Source organism: Rana temporaria, chromosome 4 (assembly GCF_905171775.1).
Source record: "Rana temporaria chromosome 4, aRanTem1.1, whole genome shotgun sequence".
In the NCBI taxonomy this organism is placed as follows: Eukaryota; Metazoa; Chordata; class Amphibia; order Anura; family Ranidae; genus Rana; species Rana temporaria.
The window spans coordinates 116,534,363-116,557,961 of record NC_053492.1 but is presented as its reverse complement, the minus strand read 5'-3'; the positions used below and the strand labels follow the sequence as shown (position 1 = coordinate 116,557,961).

The 23,599-nt window shown below is 46.0% G+C and overlaps 1 protein-coding gene across 2 annotated transcripts in view; it reads right to left on the bottom strand.

Annotated features, from left to right (window-relative positions):
• IWS1 (interacts with SUPT6H, CTD assembly factor 1) overlaps positions 1-23,599 on the bottom strand; it is a 66,049-nt gene that overhangs the window by 31,254 nt on the left and 11,196 nt on the right. For both annotated transcript variants that reach the window (XM_040348870.1, XM_040348871.1), the window contains exons 3-5: positions 14,260-16,213; positions 8,881-9,070; positions 7,516-7,573 (exon numbers count right to left, since the gene is read on the bottom strand). In XM_040348870.1, coding sequence (XP_040204804.1) covers positions 7,516-7,573; positions 8,881-9,070; positions 14,260-16,213 — 2,202 coding nt within the window. The remainder of the gene's footprint in view (positions 1-7,515; positions 7,574-8,880; positions 9,071-14,259; positions 16,214-23,599) is intronic.

The following is a 23,599-nucleotide window of genomic DNA, read 5'->3' as shown; positions in this document are numbered from 1 at the left end:
TAACCCCAATCGCATTCTGCGATCCACCAATCAAAACCTCCTCCAGATACCCAAAGCCAGATACAAGTCCAAAGGAGATCGAAGATTTGCAGTCCAGGGACCTCGCCTGTGGAATGCACTACCAACCACCATCCGACTGGAGTCAGACCACTTGGCCTTCAGGAGAAAGATTAAAACCCATCTCTTCTGAGGTCAAGGGGTTCCTTACCAATGAAATGGATACAGCGCCCAGAGGCGATTCAGTTTGCATGTGTTGCGCTTTACAAGTCTCTCTCTCTCTCGCAGTGATAAGAGCTCCAAACGCCTTATCATGCGCTGACCCTGAAGCAGAGTCATCCTCACTGTCCGTGTGGGCTAGGCCTGCATCTTCTGACATAACGGAACCAGGACCGGACGCAGTAGCAGGACCCGATTCCGTCAGACATCCCCAGAAGAAGGCGGAGGGAGGGGGCGCTTTTTACCCCCCTTCTGGCCACTCGCCGCTTCAATCCTGGCAACAAACGCCTCAAGGACTGCCGTCATAGCATCCACAGAGGCCGCAGGAACAGGGGCACTAAGGGTTAACTCTGGCATGTCTGGGGGAGAAGCATCCGGTTCGAACGCCATGCTGACCCACTTAACTGCCACCCTTGTACTGCAAGGCAAGACCCACAGGCCACCCTCCCGGTCACAAGAGACTCACCACCCGACCAGGCTGTAGTGCTGCCTAGAAGCTAGAAACGCTGCCCGTGCTGTGCCGTCCCTCAGGAAGTGTGCTGGGACCGTTCGCGACGTTATTCCGGTCACTAGAGGCCAAAATCCCTTCCAAGATGGGTCGCCAACATGCAAAAAACAGCATGCAGGCTACAAGAAAATGGCCGCCGATCATCAATAAGGAGCAGCCGTCAACGGCAAAATAGCGGCCAAACACGTTTTTAAAACACAGTGACAAAAAAACAGAAACACGACAACATACCAGACCCTACAGGTCCCCCGCACACACGGCAGCATAAAAAGACATACAGCACCCCACAGCAGCCGCAGCCCCCAGGTAGGTTGGATGCCCCCCCAGGCGGACCCCCCACCTCACGGCCGCCACCCAAAATGCGTGGAAGGAGGGAGAGAGGAAAGTAGGGCGGACCCCCGATCAAATCCCCCAGGAATGCACCAGCCGAACCACAATGCCAAGGCAAGGGGATGCTACTTACCCATCCTGTGACCACCGGCTGAAGGCATTCCAGACAGACCCAACGTCCGCGCAGTTACGGCATGGCTGTCGGCCCGGCACACTGACACGGCCATAGAGACCGGTCATATGTGTGCCCTGGAGCGTATAGCTCACCGGCCACCCCTGGAGCAACGGAGCATGTCGTGGACGGCCCAGCGCGTAGTTAAAGGCCGGCACACGCTCGAAGGCCGAACATGGGGGGACTACAAGGATCGAGGATCCAGCCTGTCACCCAGTCAGCAGTTGATTGTAGATCCCAGGATCCAAAAATGCAGGAAAAGATAAAATAAAAAGCGAGAAAAAAAAAAAATCTCCAGAGCACATGGGCCCAGAGAGCCATGTCTTCTCCTTACGCTAGGCAGAAAAAAACTGGGGCTGCATGATGCAGAGAGAGGGATGTACCCGGGGACCCACCCCCTGGGAGGTACTGTACTGAGAGAAGTGTTTTAACACTTTAAGTGCTGTTTTCTGCCTAGTCAATCTCCTGAAAGGAAGGATAATACCCCCAAGGTCAATTGTTGCCGTGTCCGTCCATGAACGGAAGAGAAAGTATTTTTCGCATTTTGTTGCCTCACAACCTGGAACTAACATGGATTGTTTCAGGATTTGCATCAATTTACAGAACATGCCCACAACTTAAGATTTTTTTTTTTATGAAGCAAACAAATAGGACAAAATAACAGAAAAAGTCAATGTGCATAACTATTTACCCCTCTAAAGTCAATACTTTGTAGAGCCACCTTTTGCAGCCATCACAGCTCCAAGTTTCTTTGGATAAGTCTCTATGAGCTTGCCACATCTTACCACTGGGATTTTTGCCCATTCCTCCTTGCAGAACTGCTCCAGCTCCTTCAAGTTGGATGGTTTGCGCTTAACAGCAATCTTTAAGTCTGACCACAGATGTTCTATTGGATTGAGGTCTGGGCTTTGACTAGGCTATTCCAACACATTTACATGTTTCCCCTTAAACCACTTAAGTGTTACTTTAGCAGTGTGTTTGGGGGTCATTGTCCTGCTGGAAGGTGAACCTCCCTCCTAGCTTAAAATCACACAGAGTGGTACAGGTTTTGCTCAAGAATATCCCTGTATTTAGCACCATCCATCTTTCCCTCAACCCTGACCATTTTCCTAGTCCAGACTGCTGGAAAACATCCCCACAGCATGATGGTGTTCTTTGGGTGATGTGTTGGGTTGGGTTTGCGCTAGACATATCGTTTTCTTTGATGGCCAAAAAGTTCAATGTTAGTCTCAGACCAGAGCACCTTTCTCCAAACATTTTGGGTGTCTCCCACATGCCTTTTCGCAAACACAAAACGTGCCATTTAGTTTTTTGCTTAAAGTAATGGCTTTCTTCTGGCCACTCTGCCATAAAGCCCAACTCTATGGAGTGTACGGCTTATTGTCGTCCTATGTACAGATACTCCAGTCTCTGCTGTGGAACTCTGCAGCTCCTCCAGGGTTACCTGAGCTGCCTCTCTGATTAATGCCCTCCTTGCCCGCTCTGAGTTTTGATGTGCGGTCGTCTCTTGGCAGGTTTGCTGTTGTGCCATGTTCTTTCCATTTGGTTATGATATCTTTGATGATCCCTAGGAGCACCAATCAAATCAAAGCGGAGCTCCACCCTAAAGTGGAACTTCCACTCATGGGATTTCTCCCCCCCTCCGGTGCCACAATTGGCCCCTTTCGGGGGGGGGTACAGAATACCTGACCTCCTCTTTAACAACATTGTCCCTTACTTGTTTGGAGAGTTCCTTGGTCTTCATGGCAGTGTTTGGTTAGTGGAGCCTCTTGCTTAGGTGTTACAGCCTCTAGGTGTTTGTATGCAACGACAGATCATGCGACACTTGGATTGCACACAGGTGGACATAATTTCACCAATTATGCGACTTCTGAAGGCAATTGGTTGCACCACAGCTTTTTATGGGCTTCGTAACAAAGGGGGTGATTACATACCATACGCACATGCCAGTTATCAGTTTATTTAAAAAAAAATTGCTTTATGTATATATTTTTCTGAATTTACTTCACCAACTTAGACTATTGTAGAGCTGCACGATTATTGGTAAATTAATCGCAATCTCGATTTCCCCCCCCCCCCGGCGATCTCCAGGCCGGATGACCCGCGATTTTCGGGTGCGGCCATAGGAAAGTCCCCGGCTTCGGCCTAGCTCCGGAGCGCAGCCATCTTGGTACACCCGGTGGCGGCTGTCTCGTCAGGAAGTGACGTTTCGTCGCCGCCCTCTTGCTCCAACCCACACTCCTGTACAGTAATGTTAGTTAGAAGGGGGGCAAGCGGACATCTTGTTACACCCAACAGAGTAATAACTTTCACAGTTATTTTTCAACACAAAACAGAGCTTATATGCTTAAATAAAGTACATGAAAATCTGACAGACTGTTTCCATGTTAAATTTTAAAAGCAGCAGCAAACCTCACATGCTTGCTAATGTGACAGAATACCTCAGATTTTCACATTTAGTTAAACGTGAAAATCAGAGTTGTTCTTTCACATTAGCAAGCATGTGAGGTCAGCAGGTTAGCTGCGGCTTTTAAAATGTAACATGGAAACAGTCTGTCAGATTTACATATACTTTATTTAAGCATACAAGCTCCGTTTTGTGTTGAAAATAACTTTAAAGTGGTAGTATACTCTGTACTACCACTTTTACCTACAGGTAAGCCTATAATAAGGCTTACCTGTAGGTATAAAGAATATCTCCTAAACCTGAATGGTTTAGGAGATATTCCCCTCGCAATGCGCTGCTGACTGCATCGGCGCATGCGCAGCAGGGATCCTCGGCTAAAGGCCCGGCAGCCGCCAGACCTTGCCGGCAAGAAGGCTCCCGCGTGTGATGACATTGACACTCCAGCCACTCACAGCGATGGAGCGGCGATACCCGGAAGACACGCCGAGGCAAGATGACATCTCCCTCGGCGTGGATCAGGTAAGTTCCCTACGACTCGTTCCAAGGTAAGTATTTCATAATGAGCTAGTATGCGGTGCATACTAGCTCATTATGGCTTTCAGGTAGGTTTAAAAAAAAAAAAAACGGGGCTTACTACCACTTTAAATGAAAAAAATAAATCTTCAAAAGAATCACGATTCTCATTTTTCCCAGAATCGTGCAGCCCTAGACAGCTCTGATCCATCACATATAATTCAGATTAAAACATTGAACTAAATGCTGTAATGTAACAAAATAGGTAAAAAGCCCGGGGGGGGGGGGGGGGGGGGTGGGGGGCAAATACTTTTGCAAGGCACTGTACTAATTCTTATGCCATTCTAATTCATTAGAAAGTGTCCAGAAAACATTTTAAAACAGGAATCAATGTTTCAATGTTGAAAAAAAACATTTTTGCAAAACAATTCAATCTAGTACCTAAAACAAATAATCCATCGGGACCCCTTAACCACTTCAGCTCCAGAAAGTTTATCCCCCTGCATGACCATGCCTTTTTTTGCAATACGGCACAGCATTACTTTAACGGACAATTGTGAGGTGCAACGCTGTAAATGTATGTCCCCCCCCCACACAGATTTGTTTTGGTGGTATTTGATCTCCTCTGCGTTTTTATTTTTTTGCACAACAAAAAAAATTGTTTGACTTTCGGCTACAAAACACATCCAATAAAAAAAAAATATTGAAAAAATAATAATTTTGCATTTCATCAATTTAGGTCAATATGTATTCAGCTACATATTTTTGGTAAACAAAATCCCAATAAGCTAATATTTATTGGTTTACACAATTCTTATAGCGTCTACAAAACTATGTGATATCTTCATTTTTTTTTATTTTTTTTATTAGCAATAGTGCCAATCAGCGACTTTTAGTGGGACCGAGATATTGCAGCTGACAAATAGGACACTAAGCCCTGGTTCACATTGCAGTGATTTGGCATGCAATTTGACAAAAATTTGTTTCTGTATTACTTTTGGCAAAATCGGGTGCGATTTCAATAGACATCTGTGCAGAAACCCGCACAGATGTTTTCGAAATCGCCCCCGAAGTCGGGACTGACATACGGGAATGAAATTGTGCGAGTTCAGCTGATCTCGCACAATTTCATTGCCGCATGTCAGTGTGAACCTAGGCTGACACTTTTTGGGGACCAGTGACATTAATAGACGAGTGCTAAAAAATATGCACGGTCACTGTATTAATGACACAGGCAGGGAAGGGGTTAACAGCAGAAGCAATAAAAAGGTTAAAGGTGTTCCTAGCCAGTGCTTGTGTACTGTGTGAGAGGTGCTTCTACTAAGGGAAGGCATGGATCTGTGTCCCTATTTAGCAGAAACACAGGATCAATGTCTTCCCTACTGACAGAATAGTTGTCTGCCTTGTTTACATAGGCAGATTGCTGTTCTGTCTGTGTACTCGATTGGTGGGTGCCGGGTGTAATCACAGTGGAAGCGGGTTGCCGGCGGCGCGCGCACCCCAGACCCGGAAGTGTCAGATCACGTACTAGCGTCCGAAAAAGGTTAAAACTGCCGGCAAAGCGGCTTGCCGGCGCTGCCCATTGATTTCAAAGGGCAGGGGAACTTTAGGAGCGGTGAGTTCACCACTCCTAATGCGCTCCAAAGAAGCTGCTGGCAGGACTTTTACCGACGCCCTGCCAGTGCACTGCTCCAGTGTGAAAGCCCGAGGGAGAATGGAGCCGCTGTTTCAGGGCGCTTTGCAGGTGCTATTTTTAGCGCTATAGCGCCTGAAAAGCGCCCCAGTGTGAAAGGAGTCTTGCTTCCTGGACAGGACACATTGATGCTATATTGGTACCTAGGGAAGCTGGAATTAAGGAAAAAATAAATAAAAAAAGTGAAATTAGCCTTCAAGACCAAATTTAAGGGGGTCGCTAGATCTGGTGAGTGCTTTTTTCACAAGGGGAGCGTGGAGCGACACTGAAAGAAAAAAAGAAGAAAAAAAAAGAAGCATATCTTTGCAAGTGGTGAATTATTGATTTTGGGTACTGGACTGGATTGTGTTGCACAAATGTTTCTCACGGATTCTAATTTAAAAATTCTATACAGGCATACCCCACTTTTAAGTACACAACGGGACCAGAGCATGGATGTAAAACGAAAATGTACTTAAAGTGAAGCAATGCCTTTTTTCACTTCTAGGCTGTAGTGGGGGTGCCAGGGGCTTTATTGGGGGCATCAGGGGAACACTCACATGTAAATAAGCTCATCTGATGCAAGGGGGGCCGCTCCAATCCATCCCCCGGACATGGCGCTGTGCACAAAGGACATTGCTATTGAGAGGCTGGATGGCATTCTGTGGCTGACAGGGAAGCCGGAGGGGATGTGATGTCACCGGAGGTGGGGAGGCAGTCAGGATACAGAAAGAGCACACTGGAACTAGGCAGGCTAAGTGCTCAGAACTTCAGTTCCGTCGAATGCGGGTGCACAGCGCGGGAATATTTGTACTTGTGAGACACTTAACGTACACTCGCGGGCATGTCCGTACTCGCGAGTGTACGTAAAGTGAGTGTCCGTAAAGCGGGGTATGCCTGTACAGATACTGCTTGTTTAATGACTTTGAACTTACAACCAGCTCCCCCCCCCAAACGACTTGCTATACATCATTGTATTGTACAGTACAGAATTTTCTTTTGTGTTCTGTACTTATGCAAATTAAAACAACGTTATTGAGCTGGAGTTGTGCGTTTAGACCTTTTTTTCACAGCACCATACAGTAGTTAATACTTAATATATTGGCTACTTATGACGTCTCATTTAACAACCAATTTGTTCAACGACCTGATCGTTGGAACGGAAACCTGGTCGTTATGTGAGGGGTACCTGTAAATGTTTTTTGGACAATTTATAATCACTTTATTAATTAGAACTTTCACATTATTTGAAGGCATAAGAATTTAGTATATATTATGTACATTACACTTGATGGTATAATTTGTCACTATTTTAATATCAGAGCTGCACCTTTTATTTTTTCCCCCCAAATAGTACAAGAATGCACTACATAATGGCAGACATTGCCATAAAAATTCTGGACATACGGTTTTATAATAAAGTTCATAGTGCAGCAAGTAAAACAGTTTGAGAAGCCTTTACACTGCAAAATGCAACTTGCACCTGCAGTGTGACCTTCCAGCTGATAAATACGGGCACAGAACAGAGGACAATACCAGTCTGTAAATTAAAAGCTAAAGCTGGGCCTTCATGACCGACACAGATGCAATACATATGTCAGTTAGAAAATAAATAAAACAATCAAATTCAAGTCACTTGAACAACATGGCCAAGTCTAGACCCTGTTGATTTCTACAATAAAATAAACGAGACTTACTGTAAACTCTTCTTCCTCTTCATCTCCAGATTCTCCAAAAATATCTGCAATTAGGTTCCTGCAGAATAAGATATTAACCAGTCATTAAAACCTACATTACAGCATAGTACAGTTCTAACCATCCTCTCAAGACTTGTGACAAAAGTAATCCTAACAAGATTCTTTAACCACTTAAGGACCGGACCAATATGCTTCTACCTGACCCAAGGGGTTTTTACAATTCGGCACTGCGTCGCTTTAACAGACAATTGCGCGGTCGTGCGACGTGGCTCCCAAACAAAATTGGCGTCCTTTTTTCCCCACAAATAGAGCTTTCTTTTGGTGGCATTTGATCACCTTTGCGGTTTTTATTTTTTGTGCTATAAACAAAAATAGAGCGACAATTTTGAAAAAAATGCAATATTTTTTACTTTTTGCTATAATAAATATCCCCCAAAAACATATATAAAATTTTTTTTTTCCTCAGTTTAGGCCGATACGTATTGTTCGACCTATTTTTGGTAAAAAAAATAATAAAAAAAAAAAAAAAAAAAAAATCGCAATAAGCGTTTATCGGTTGGTTTGCGCAAAATTTATAGCGTTTACAAAATAGGAGATAGTTTTATTGCATTTTTATAAAAAAAAAAATGTTTTTACTACTAATAGCGGCGATCATCGATTTTTTTCGTGACTGCGATATTATGGCAGACACTTTGGACAATTTTGACACATTTTTGGGACCATTGTCATTTTCACAGGAAAAAATGCATTTAAATTGCATTGTTTATTGTGAAAATGACAGTTGCAGTTTGGGAGTTAACCACAGGGGGCGCTGAAGGAGTTAGGGTTCACCTAGTGTGTGTTTACAACTGTAGGGGGGTGTGGCTGTAGGAATGACGTCATCGATCGAGTCTCCCTATATAAAGGGATCACTCGATCGATGCAGCGCCATAGTGAAGCACGGGGAAGCCCCGTTCTTCAGCTCCGGGGAGCGATCGCGACGGAGCGGCTATAAACAAATAGCCGCGCCGAGGGCACCCGACCGCCGCGTGTAGAGGGGGGTCCCGATCAGACCCCCGACCCACGTCTAGGCAGGGACGTACAGGTACGCCAATGTGCCTGTACGTGCCATTCTGCCGACGTATATGTACATGCGGCGGTCGGGAAGTGGTTAAACATGACACTGTTTTCACCGATTTTAATCTTTGCAATAATAAACCGGAGATCTAAAATATAACAAGCAATTTAAAGAAAGAAAAATGTTGCGCTATTAGTAATATAATAATGCTAATATTGTCCTCAAACCATGTACAAATGATGTAGATCTATATTAGACTCGGTCAAAAAAAAAAAAACTCCCACATTTTATAAACAGGTAGTACTTACTCTTCCTTCTCATTCCCAGATTCACTGTCACTGCCAAACAGTTTCTTGTCACCCTTTGGTTCCTCCTTAGATTTATCCCCGTCTTCATCCTCGCTGTCAGATGACATTGCCTTCTTCTTAGGAGTTTTCTTGGAGTCCGATTCGCTGTCGGAATCTTCCCCATCAGAGAGGATACGGCTCTTTTTACTTGCTGTATTAGACATGAGAATGAGTGCAGGTCGATAATTCTCAGTTACTACACATTCTATAAAATATAAATCTAACAAAGTCATACAATCATATGAACAACTAGGACCAATTTGTTCTTTTGAAAATGTATACTTGCTGTATACAAATTTGCTTGGAATCTAGGAGCCAGCTAAAGTTAGGAGCCAAAAAACGCACCCCATCCCACCAAGCTCGCAGAACGCATACGTGAGTAGCGCCCGCATATGTAAACAGTATTCAAACCACACGTGAGGTATCGCCGTGATTGGTAGAGCGAGAGCAAAAATTCTAGCCCTAGACCTCCTCTGTAACATGCAACATGTAGAATTTTTTAAACGTCGACTATGGAGATTTTAAAGGGTAAAAGTTTGTCGCCATTCCACGAGCGGACGCAATTTTGAAGCGTGACATGTTGGGTATCAATTTACTCGGCGTAACATTATCTTTCACAATATTAAAAAAAAAATTAGGCTAACTTTACTGTTGTCTTATTTTTTTAAATTAAAAAAAAGTGTATTTTCCCCCCCAAAAAAGTGCACTTGTAAGACCGCTGTGCAAATACAGTGTGACAAAGTATTGCAACGACCACCATTTTATTCTCTAGGGTGTTAGAATAAAAAAAAATATATAATGTTTGGGGGTTCTAATTAGAGGGAAGGAGATGGCAGTGAAAACACATTAGAACTGCTGTTTTGCTACTTGTAATGTAACTACTTGTAATGCCAACGACCACCACAAGATGGCGCCAGATCAGAGAAGGAAGCTTAGGCCTGCAGAAGGCCACGGCCTCAATTACCGGCCGGCGCGTGCAGGCCTAAGCTTCCTTCTGTGAAGGCGATCGCGCCCCGTAATTGAGGCCGTGGCTTTGCGGCCTTCTGCAGGCCTAAGCTTCCCTGGGCGCCAGGTCACAATTTGACGCAATTGCGATCGGGCGCCCGGATTTTGTCGAGCCCTGGCTGTGACCATTTTGTTGTTGGCATGAACTGTCATAGTAAGTGGTTTGGAGCCGACTACATACACTAGCAGATCGTGTAAAATGTTGTTTAGTTATAATAGGTGAATGCTGCCACACAGTTTGTACTCAACTGGAGAAGATCTCAGCAAAACAGGGATAGCCAATTATAAGAAATTACAGGTATAAATAATTACAACTCCTTTGTTTTCTGAAGTTGTGGGCCCATTCCTGAGGTATACATACATACATATATACACACACACACACACACACACACACGCCACTTTATTAAAGCGGTAGTAAACCTGCAGTAGCCTTTTTTTTTCCTACATACCAGAAATGCAAAAGGCATAATGAGCTAGTATGTACCGCATACTAGCTCATTATGAAATACTTGAATGAAAAACCTATATAGCGCTACACATGCGAACTGAATCGCCTCAAGGCGCTTGGTATCTATTTACTTCTAGTTCGGCCTTCAAAATAGGTGGGTCTTGAGTTTTTTCCTGAAGACCTGGTGATTTGTTTCCACCTGGATATTGGTCCACTTACCTTGGAAAGAGGCGGGGGGAAGTTACCTGGTCCACGCCAAGGGAGATGTCATCTTGCCTCGGCGTGTCTTCCAGGTATCGCGGCTCCAGCGCGGGAGACTTCCTTGCGGCAAGGTCCGGCGACTGCCGGGCCTTTAGCCGAGAAACCCCCCCGTGCATGCTCCTCTGCAGTCAGCCTTTTTACCTACAGGTAAGCCTTATTATAGGCTTACCTGTAGGTAAAAGTGGTCGTACAGAGTTTACTACCACTTTAAGTACACCTGCTCAATCGCTTAGTAACACAAATTGCTAATCAACCAATCACATGGCAGCAACTGAATGCATTTAGGAGTATAGATGTGGTGAAGATGATATGCTGAGGTTCAAACTAAGCATCAGAACGGGGAAAGAAAGGGAATTTAGGTGACTTTGAACGCGACATGGTTGTTGGTGCGAGACAGGCTGGTCTGAGCATTTCAAAAACTGCTGATCTACTGGGATTTTCACGTACAACCATCTCTAGGGTTTACAGAGAATGGTCCAAAAAAGAGAAAATATCCAGTTGTGTGGACGAAAATGTCTTGTTGCTGTCAAAGGCAGGGCTGGGCTGTATTTTGGCCTAGGACGACAAGGCCTAAAGCGGCACTTTGCGGGGGGCAGCGCCCCCCCTGCACAACAACATCCCCCCGACCCGTCCTCCTGAGTCCCAGCTTCTGCGGCCTCCTCCCGGCTCACATACAGCCTCCTGCATCCACCGCCCACAGCCACTGAGGTGCCTGACCAGTGCAGAGTTATCTGCAGCCTTACGGGGTCTGGGAGCCTGGATGTGTCTTCTTCAGACATCCCGCCCACTGCTTCACCATGCAGCGTGACATGCAGCCCAGACTCAGGTAGGAGGACACCTTGTAAGTGGAGAGTGGGGAGCCCGAGTATATGGCAGCCAAGGAGTGAGTGTATGGGAGGGGGTGGAAGGCTGTGCAGTGTCAATGTGCTGTGTTTGGAGGACTGGTGGCAGCCCCGTTTTTTCTGGGACCTGTAGTGCACTGTGGGGGCTGAAATATGGCAGCCCCGTTTTTGCTGAGACTTGTAGTGCACTGTGGGGGCCGATATATGGCAGCCTCCTATGCTGGGACTTGTAGTGCACTCTGGGGGGCCGACATATGGCAGCCTCCTATGCTGGGACTTGTAGTGCACTCTGGGGGGCCGACATGGCAGCCTCCTATGCTGGGACTTGTAGTGCACTCTGGGGGGCCGACATATGGCAGCCTCCTATGCTGGGACTTGTAGTGCACTCTGGGGGGCCGACATATGGCAGCCTCCTATGCTGGGACTTGTAGTGCACTCTGGGGGGCTGACATATGGCAGCCTCCTATGCTGGGACTTGTAGTGCACTCTGGGGGGCTGACATATGGCAGCCTCCTATGCTGGGACTTGTAGTACCTTAGACTGTGGGGGGCTGAGGAATCTTGATTGCGTCACTGAGGGCACTACAAGTTCCAGCAGAGTGGGCTGCCATTCTTTCATCCCATGTAGTCTAGGGCACTACAAGTCCCAGCACAGGATGCTGCCATATCTCAGCCCCCCAGAGGGCACTACAAGTCCCAGCAGAGCAGCCTGCTCTTACAGAACAGGAGAAAGAGCTGGGGGGTGTACTGGGAGGGGAGAGAAGGAGGCACAGGTTTGAGATGAGGGCGGATTTATGCTGGAAGGAGGAGATGGGGGGAGGATTTGTGCTGGGAGGGGGAGATGGGGGAGGATTTGTGCTGGGAAAGGGGGGGTTAAGGCAAGGGTTTGTGCTGAGAAGGGGGATTTTCACTGGAAGGGGTTATATGAGGGTGAGGATTTGTGCTGAAGGAGTATTTCTGCTGCTAGGGGGAGATGGAGGAGGCAGGGTCTGGAAGGTATGTGGTTTACAGATGATACAGCGGGTCTCAAATAGGAAGGGGTGTGGCTTTGACAGGAAGGGTGGGTCGTATTTAAATTAGGGGGTGCATGAATTTAGTCAGGCCTAGGGCAGCACAAAACCTAAATACACCACTGGTCAGAGGAGAATGGGCAGACTAGTTTGAGATGATAGAAAGGCAACAATCTCTCAAATAACCATTTGTTACAACCAAGGAAGGTATGCAGAATACTATCTGAACGCACAGCACATCGAACCTTGAAGATGGGCTACAGCAGCAGAAGACCACACCAGGTGCCCCTCCCATCAGCTAAGAACAGAAAACTGAGGTTACAATTCGCACAGGCTCACCAAAACTGGACAATAGAAGATTAGAAAAACATTGCCTGGGCTGAAGAGTCTCAATTTCAGCTGCAACATTCAGATGGTAGCGTCAGAATTTGGCATAAACATGAAAGCATGGACCCATCCTGCCTTGTATCAACGGTTCAGGCTGGTGGTGTAATGGTGTGGGGGATATTTTCTTGGCACACTTTGGGCCCCTTAGTACCAATTGAGCAGTGTTTAAACGCTATGCCCTACCCAGGTACTGTTGCTGACAATGTCTATCCCTTTATGACCGATCTTCTCATGGCTACTTCCAGCAGGATAATGCACCATGTCACAAAGCTCATATTAAAAAGGGTTCCTTAAATATAACAAATGTGTTCACTGTATTCCAATGGTCTCCACAGTCACCAGATTTCAATCCAATGGAGCACCTTTGGGATGTGTTGGAACAGGAGATTCGCATCATAGATGTGAAGCTGACAAACCTGCAGCATCTGCGTGATGCCATCATGTCAACATGGACCAAAATCTGAGGAATGTTTTCCAACACCTTGTTGAATCTATGCAACGGAAAATTAAGGCAGTTGCGAAAACAAAAGGGGCTCGACCCAGTACCAGCAAGGTGTACCTAATAAAAGTGGCCGGTTAGTATATACACTATATTACCAAAAGTAATTTGGACACCTGCATTTACACAAACTTTAATGTCATCCAAGTCTTAGTCTGTAGGGTTCAATATCGAGTTGGCCCACGCATTGCAGCTATAACAGCTTCAACTCTTCTGGGAAGGCTGTCCACAAGGTTTAGGAGTGTCTATGGGAATGTTTGACCATTCTTCCAGAAGCACATTTGTGAGGTCAGGCCGTGAGATGGATGAGAAGGCCTAACTCGCAGTGTTCGCTCAAACTCATCTCAAATGTATTGGGTTGAGGTCAGGACTGTGCAGGCCAGTCACCTCCAGCTTGTTTTTCAGGGGTCGGGCTTAACCCCTCAGTGAAAGAAGCTCCAAAGACGTCAGCATACCAAGACATTTTGGACAATTTCATGCTCCCAACTTTGTGGGATGGCCCCTTCCTGTTCCAACACGACTGAGCACCAGTGCACGAAGCAAGGTCTATAAAGACATGAATGAGCGAGTTTGGGGTGGAGGAATTTTACTGGCCTGCAAAAAAAATCCTGATCCTACCCGACAGAACACCCTTGGGATGAATAAGAACAGACTGTGAGCCAGGCCTTCTTGGCCAACATCAGTGCCTGACCTCATGAATGTGCTTCTGGAAGAATGGTCAAATATTCCCATAGACACACTCCTAAACCTTGTGGACAGTCTTCCTCTTCCCGGAAGAGTTGATGCCGTTATGCCTGCAAAGGGTGGACCAACTCAATATTGACCCCTACGGACTAAGACGCCACACACACACACACACACACACACACTAAATAATATATAATACCTGGCTTATCTGCAGCCTCATCATCTTCACTGTCAGAAATAATGTTTTTCCTTTTTGAAACCTTTTCTTCTTCTTCACTGTCAGATGTCTTCTTTTTCTTTGCTTTTTCACTCTCGCTAGCATCACTTCCAGAACTGCGGCGTGGTGACCTTTTCTTTCTGTTCTTTGTTTGTTTTCTTTCCTCTTCTTCATCGCTGTCATCTGATGAAACTATTTTTCTTTTCATTCTTGGAAATTCATCTTCTGAATTATGGTCAGCTTGCTTAGCAGGTGTATCATCTGAGTCACTATGTGCTGGTTTGGAACGACGTTTGTCTTCAGAATCACTATTTACACGTTTCACAGGTGCTTCATCATCTGAGTCAACAGCTGCTCGCTGAGTTGGCGCCTCATCCTCTGAGCTGCTTTCTGCTTTTTTGGAAGTTTTACCCTTTGAGCCACGTGCTGGCTTTTTGCGACGTTTAGCTACACGTTTAACAGGAACTTCGTCCTCAGAGTCACTAGCTGGTCCCTTGTTAGGAGCCTCATCTTCAGAGTCACTAACAACTCGCTTTGCAGGAGCTTCATCTTCGGAGTCACTAACAACCCGCTTTGGAGGAGCCTCATCTTCCGAGTCGCTAGCTGTTCGTTTTGAAGGAGCCTTTTTTTTTAAATCACTAGTTGCTTGCTTGGCAGGAATATCATCCTCAGAGTCGCTAGCTGCTCGCTTGACAGGAGCCTCATCTTCCGAGTCGCTCGCTGCCCGCTTGGCAGGAGCCTCATCCTCCGAGTCGCTCGCTGCCCGCTTGGCAGGAGCCTCATCTTCCGAGTCGCTAGCTGCCCGCTTGGCAGGAGCCTCATCTTCCGAGTCGCTAGCTGCCCGCTTGGCAGGAGCCTCATCTTCCGAGTCGCTCGCTGCCCGCTTGGCAGGAACCTCATCTTCCGAGTCGCTCGCTGCCCGCTTGGCAGGAGCCTCATCTTCCGAGTCGCTCGCTGCCCGCTTGGCAGGAGCCTCATCTTCCGAGTCGCTAGCTGCCCGCTTGGCAGGAGCCTCATCTTCCGAGTCGCTCGCTGCCCGCTTGGCAGGAGCCTCATCTTCCGAGTCGCTAGCTGCCCGCTTGGCAGGAGCCTCATCTTCCGAGTCGCTAACTGCCCGCTTGGCAGGAGCCTCATCTTCCGAGTCGCTAGCTGCCCGCTTGGCAGGAGCCTCATCTTCCGAGTCGCTAGCTGCCCGCTTGGCAGGAGCCTCATCTTCCGAGTCGCTAGCTGCCCGCTTGGCAGGAGCCTCATCTTCCGAGTCGCTAGCTGCCCGCTTGGCAGGAGCCTCATCTTCCGAGTCGCTAGCTGCCCGCTTGGCAGGAGCCTCATCTTCCGAGTCGCTAGCTGCCCGCTTGGCAGGAGCCTCATCTTCCGAGTCGCTAGCTGCCCGCTTGGCAGGAGCCTCATCTTCCGAGTCGCTAGCTGCCCGCTTGGCAGGAGCCTCATCTTCCGAGTCGCTAGCTGCCCGCATGGCAGGAGCCTCATCTTCCGAGTCGCTAGATGCCCGCATGGCAGGAGCCTCATCTTCTGAGTCGCTATCCACATGCTTGGCTTGAGAGTCACCTTCAGAATCACTAGCTGCAGTTTTACCTTGCCCTTCATCATCAGAATCATTAATGCGCATTTTACTGGGTGTGTCCTCATCAGAATCACTTCCAGAATGTCTAGATCTTACTTCTTCCTCTGAGTCACTGGCTCCTCCTTTTACAGGTGTATCATCATCACCACTGCCTTTTTGTCTGGTTGGCTCATCATCTGAATCACTGGCAATGTGATTTTGAGCATCTTCATTTTCAGAGTCACTAGCATTACGATTATTGCTACCATTTTCTACATCGCTGGATGTTCGCTCCCTAGGTTCATCATCTTCTGAATCATTTGCTTCATTCTCAGATCCGCTGCCTCCTCTTTTCATGTCATCATCGCTGTTGTCATTCTAAAATAAAATAAAGTGTCATAAGTACAGTATTTAATCTTGCAAATATTAAATCAAATATTGAGGAAAAAAAAAAAAAAAAGTACATATTTGCAACACATGAACATTTCCCCATGCTCTAAATACAGAAAAATACGTGTTGATGTTCGCGGAAATATAACTTCTTCATATTGGAGTACAGTACAAGACACAGGGTTTGTATTCATAGACCATGGTTTTATGCAGGCTGTCATCACGATTGGACACTGGCAAAAACTTGCTAGGACCATCCCCATTTAATGCCAATATAAACCAACACAATCCATAAGACTACAGTTTTTTTTTGCAAGTAATAAGGAAGACATAGGGTAGAGTAGGAGGCAGGATGTCTTAACCACTTGCTTACTGGGCACATATACCCCCTTCCTGCCCAGGCGAAATTTCAGCTTTCGGCACTGTGTCGTTTTAACTGACAATTGAGCGGTCGTGCGACGTGGCTACCAAACAAAAATTGACGTCCTTATTTTCACACAAATAGAGCTTTCTTTTGGTGGTATTCGATTACCTCTGTGGTTTTAATTTTTTGCGCTATAAACCAAAAAAAGCGACAATTTTGAAAAAAAAAGAAAAAGAAAAACAATATTTTTTACTTTGTCATAAATATCCCAATTTTTTTTTCAATTCGTTTTTTTTTCTCAGTTCAGGCAGATATGTGTTCTACATATTTTCGGTAAAAAAAATGCGTATAGTGATTGGTTTGTGCAAAAGTTATAGCGCCTACAAAATAGGGGACAGAATGACTTTTTTTACACTAGTAATGGTGGCAATCTGCGATTTTTATTGTGACTGCGACATTATGGTGGACACATCGGACACTTTTGACACATTTTTGGGACCATTCACATTTATACAGCGAACAGTGCTATAAATATGCACCGATTACTGTATAAATGTGAGTCGCAGGGAAGGGGTTAACACTAGGGGGCGAGGAAGGGGTTAAATATGTTCCCTACTAGTGATTCTAACTGTGGGGGAGGGGACTGACTTGGGGAGGTGACCGATGTGAGTCCCTATGTACAAGGGACACAACATCGGTCTCCTCTCCCAAACAGGATGTGGATCTGTGTGTTTACACACACAGATCCACGTCCTTGTCTGTGTAACGGCCGATCGTGGGTACCGGGCGGATATCAGGGCCGGGCGTACATCGCGGCCGCCAGGCAGGCGCTTCGGCACCGCAGTGATGCTCCAGGGCGCCCCCCCCAGTGGCCGGAGGAGCTGAGGAAGTCAATAGACGTCCTCCCGGCATTGTAGAGCCACATTGTCAATGTACAATGCCATGGCTCCAAGTGGTTAAGACAGGATGTCTTTTAAGAGAGCCAACTGACAAAACAAGGGAACCGGTTTTATGAAAAGAAGCCATGGCAGCCAGGTATACCCTGAGAGACCTGACGGCAACACCCCAAAAAATAAAATTAAAAAAAGTCTTGATTAAGGATTGCGAAGCAAGGAAACTTCTGGAAGAGAATAGAGAAATCAGAAACCTGTCCTTTATATACTTCCAGTGGTGATATCTGAATGATGCCTGCAGCTGCTTTTTTCTGCCGGCGATTCCCTGCGCCGCAAAAACAATCATAGCAGCATTTCAGCCATTTGATTGTTTTTACCTGTGGCAGAGGGGACACCCCCCCCCCCCCCCTTTACAGCCCAGAGGAGAGATCTGGAGTCTTTTAGAATCCCAGATCTCTCCATAAAGAGGACCTGTCATGCCATGTGCCTATTACAAGGGATGTTTACATTTCTTGCAATAGAATTAGAAGTGATCAAAAAAGTTAAAAATAAGAGAAAAAAAGATAAATGAAAATATAGAAGCGAACACATATCATCCCTTACCAGCAATGTGCCTGTCTGTTTGCAAATTTTCTATTTTTTACATTTACCGGTAATACCAATTTAAGGGTAGTCAGGGCCAGATGTGGATCAAGACCAAAATACCACATGAGCAACAGGACTAAACACCAGCCAAAGTAAGCCTATGTGGATGGCAGATCTTGGGTAAGGTAGATTAAGCAAGGTGGAATAAGGATCCTTGTGCCAGTAAGTCTGGTCGATTTGAAAAAGGCCAAGACTCATCCCACCAGGAGTCTGAGTATGTCCGAGTACCATGTCCATCAGGGCAAATTTGGTGCAATAAGCATCACCAAAACGACCTCCATCTTGCACACCAGTTGAAGATCGATCTTTATCAGTGGGAAGCAGGTTATTTTTCAGGGTCCAATCACCTGAAGCTAGCCTGCATATAGCCCATGATCTATAAAATACAAACCCAACTGTTCCCTGTAATCTCCAGAGTCTTCACAAGCAGTGTCACAAATTTCACTGGGTACTGCAGCTCAGATGAAAGATAGAGTTTAGTAACACATGAATAAAAAAAAATAAAAAATAAAAAATAAAAAAAAAGGGGGGGGGGGGCAGCACCTTGCCCTTGTGTAGTATGAACTTCATATCTGGTTAAAATAAAAAACACAAATAGCAAAACCACTTCAGGCACAATTCTTCCCAACTGCTTCCCCTATTGCACCACGCTGGAATGACCTGTGTTGTGTGTAGGGCTAACCACCAAAACATTCCTAGGGCCATGCCACCGTCATCGGTGCCTGTTGGAAAAGTCAGGGCTGGTCTTCCATCCAATCCATGCCCAGCCCCACTCAGTCACATATTAACGAAGCAATACACAACAGAGTCTAAAGGGGACTTGGCTCAAGAAAAAATAGGATTTTTATAACAGCTTACCTGTAAAATCCTTTTCTTGGAGAACATCACGGGACACAGAGTCTTAATCATTACTATCTGGGTTATATTCCACCATCAGGTGCTGGACACTGGTGTAATCAATTAGAACAGGAAGTTCCCTCCCTATATAACCCCTCCCATACTGGGAGCACCTCAGTTTTTGTCCCAAGCAATAAGTGTCCCAATATCCCCAAACAAGAGGGGTGGGGACTCTGTGTCCCGTGATGTACTCCAAGAAAAGGATTTTACAGGCAAGCTGTTATAAAAATCCTATTTTCTTTATCGTACATCACGGGACACCGAGTCTTAATCATTACTATCTGGGATGTCCTAAAGCAATGCTTACTGAGGGGAGGGAGACACCAACAATGCAGACTGCCATCAGACACGAGGACCTCTAATGCTGCCTGCCGCATATTGTGCCAACAAAAAAAGGCTGTATCCTCCTGCCGTCTTATGTTCACTTGATAGGATTTAGTGAACGTAAGCACAAACGACCAAGTTGCAGGTCTGGCAAATCTGAGTCATAAAGGCTTGGTAATGCACCCCGCATGAAGTGCTTACTATCCCCTGGTAGGGTGTACCCCAAAAAGAAACAAGGGGAAGCCCTCTCTATAAACCACAAGCCTGAATAATAACCTGATGAATCAACATTTGACAATAGTTGATTTAGACGCTGCCTGCCCCTTGCTGGGGCCTCCTGGTAGCGCACCAACATCAGTCTTCCATATCCGAGCAGCCGCTTCAGATAGGTCTTGACCTCTCTTACTATAACGAGAGAGCGCATAGCCATTTTAATAGCCGATCTCAACACTGCCCGCCCCATCTAGGGGCTTTCTGGCAACAAAACGTTAGGTTTCTATATCTGAAGCCTTCAGATAGATCATGGGTCTTCAAACTACGGCCCTCCAGGTGTTCAGGAACTACAATTCCCATCATGCCTAGTCATGTCTGTGAATGTCAGAGTTTTACAATGCCTCATGGGATGTGTAGTTCAGCAACAGCTGGAGGGCCGTAGTTTGAGGATCCCTGAGATAGATCTTTAACTGCTCTTATCTTTATTAAGAGAAAGCAATAACCTCTCCTTCCGCGGATCAAGGTCCTGAACAAAAGAAAAAGGAAGGCAAGAATATCTTAATTCAAATAAGGAAGGCAAGAATATCTAAATTCAAATGAACACTGGATCCTTCTAGCCAATAAGGTTGGGTGAGTATTTAACATCACCCTTCTTGTACAAATAATTAAGTATGGCTCTATACAAAGAAAGTTGCCAATACTCTTGCGGAGGCAGCCGCAACCAAGAACACCAATTCCCTCTTTAGAAGGATAAAGGGAAATATTTATGGTGCATCAGCCCAAGGTGCTGACTCTGTAAGCCAGCATACTGGATCCAATCCTCCGAGCACAAGGGCGCCTTAACTGGCGGACTTATACCCGTCCCCCCTTGTATAACGGCCCAGATCAAGAGTGTGCCGAGATCGGACCCTTGATGGAACTTAAGGCCAGCTCCATCTCTTTTCCAATGTAGAAAGGTAAGAATTTTACCTAGGACCTACTACCAAGGATTCCACCCCTTGGTTTCACACCATGAATATGGGCCTTCCATATCCTAGGATATCTGGTCCTGGAGGCCAGCTGTCCTGTATGAATCAAGGTAACTGCCGCTGATTCTGTACGCCCCGATCCTCAAGAATGCAGGCTATAACAGCCAGACCATTAATACACATGTATGCAAGACAGGATGTAACCCTGCAAAGCAGGCCTGGACAAGCTGTAAGGGACCCTGGGTCCTCTACGATCAGTTCTGCTGTCCCTGCGCAGTAAGGTTGTATGGGCTATGCTGGAGCAATTAAGCCAGCTTCCGTTCTCTTCTGATGTAGCATGGAAGCCACGAAGGTTGCGGCCCTGGGGGGAGATAACACATAAACCAGCGACAACTGGGCCCCCAGGGTCACTAAAAAATCTGTCCCGCATGCGGGTGGATCCTTTGGCCTTGACACAAAGTTGTTCAATCTCTTGTTGAACCTGGACGTCAACACCCCTTTATGTGCAGGGTAACGTTTCTGTGACATTTGGTCAGAAAAAAGTGGGGGTGTAGAGGCCGATCTCCCGGACGCGATTGTTGATGGCTCCAGCGAATCGCCTGCCAATCTAGCATTCCATGAAATGACAATTGACGATAGGCAAGGCACAAGCTCTTCTCTGGTAACCAAAGTAAACCACTAAAGAGGCATAGTCAGATTGTATTCAGACAGAGCAACCCTGTAACCTAAACGTTCAGGTCCTTAAGCCGGATGCTCCATCCGTAGCTCTAGAAAGCTAGCAGATAAGGCTCCCTAGGAGCTTGACCACCTTCCCTGTGCCGTGGTCTCTTCCAGGCCTGGATTCTATCCCTAGAGGCCAGTCCTCGCAACCTGCTCCCAGGTAACGGGTATGAAGGATATTCCCTTCTGCCAATCATTCAGTTAAGAACCCTAAACTGAAATTCCAGCATATCCCTGGGACAAGACTCCTAGGATAATGCTAAGTTAGGATCCACTCGTTCCAGGCCGACAGAGCAAAGTTTATATCAGCCTTGAATAAAACTGAGCATAGGGAACTGTTTGAATAAAGACGGCATATTCCCTCTAGACTGGGATCCCAACCCAGGAGTTCCAGATAATTAATCATGCTGGACTCCCCTAGGCCCAGCCATGCTACTGACTGATCTGTCAGCACGGGTTTGCCTCGGAATGACATTACTGCTATACCCTGGGCCTTTAGCCCTGCTAGAGGCGGGCCCTAGCAGCCTTGTAAATAAACACACATGCAAATAGCTCCCCCTATGTGCATGTGGCAACCTTTAAAGCCATATGCCTCTATGGAAGCGTGTGTTCATAGAAGCGTGAGTTCATAAGAATATGTTTTCCGCAAACACATGAAAAAGGGGGCGTGTATACACGCATACATATAGCATGTGAGCTATGAACAAGCATCCTGCAAGCAAGTATGCGCCTATGTAAGGCCAAGGAATCCTGTATAATTAAGGAAACCTAATTATAATGCCTCCTAAGTCAAACTCTAGGCAAACATGCATTCTTATGCGATTCAGCAAATTTTCATGCGATCCAACATCTATGCATCTTAAGCACTCCTGTGCGGACAAGTACCCTTGTGGGACCAAGGATTCTTGTATGATCGAGCACCACTGTGCGATCCAGCAATTTTATGCAATTAAGCCTTTTAATGCGATTTTTGGCATTTTTGCGGACACAACCTCTCTGTGTGACCAAATATGCCTGAGTAATCCAGGACTCGGGTGATCAGATAACCATGTGTGAACCCGCATCTTTATGCACTCCAGCATCTTTATGCGATTTCAGACCTTTTTGTGGAAAAAAGCCTCTCTGTGAGACCAAATATCCTTGGGTAATCCAGGATTGTGGTTTGTCAGGTAAACCTGTGTGATTCCGCATTTCTATGCACTCCAGCATCTTTATGCGATTTTAGGCATTCCTGTGGAAACAAGCCTCTCCGTACGACCAAATATACTTGGATAATCAAGGACGAGGGTTATCAGATAACCATGTGTGATGTCGCATCCTTAAGCCCTTAAGCATTTCCATGCGATTTTAGACATGCCTATGGAAACAAGTCTCTCTGTGTGACCTAAATAACCTTGGGTAATCAAGGACCTGGTTTATCAGGTAACCATGTGTGATCCCGCATCTTTATGCACTTAAGCATTTTCATGCGATTTTAGGCATTCCTGTGGAAACAAGTCTCCCTGTGTGACCTAAATAACCTTGGGTATTCAAGGACCTGGGTTATCAAGTAACCATGTGAGATCCCGCATCTTTATGCACTTAAGCATTTTTATGCGATTTTAGGCACTTTGCTGTGATTAAACACCCTTATGTGAACATATAAAATCATACGAACAAAATAACATGTCTCTTTATGTGATCAACAATAAAACATGCTTTGTTACCTGTTTTTACCCCACATGCATTTTGAACATTCCAAACTCATGTACTTCATGCAAACATGTGGACTGTAAAGAGGCTGTTATGAGCTCTGCAGATGTGCGTCTCCGCAAACCTGCAATGTTAGCCATGTGCACAGCAGCAAATGTGCACCCCCCCTGTTGTGCATTCGGTTAGCCTGAAGCCAACACCAGGATGAGGACTTTAAAGAAACAGAGGCTCTGGCCGTCTAGGCTAAGTGAAGTTATATGCAGCTTGGATCTCTGAAAAGACTGCAGCTGCAACCAGAGCTTTTGGGGCTTCTGATAGTTTTCTCCTCATTAACACCTGTTATCTGTTCTCTGACAGTGAACCTTCATCCTCAGGTCTTTCAATCCCTTGTTTAAGGATTTAGAGCAGGGAAAGGGACACACCCTGTTTTCTGCTTGTGAGGCTGCTGTGAATATAGCAGTTAACCTCTTATAGACCTATACATGCAATGCAACAAAACATATGCAGAGTGCTGCAATGTTGGGGGAGGCTCACGCCTGACAGGGCTGATAGCTAATTATGTGAGCTATCTTAAGTCTCTACAGGGGAGGATAGTATCATGCAAGCATGATAAAAAGGGCCATCAGATTTAGGTGGCGATACCCCTTCCTACCCCTGA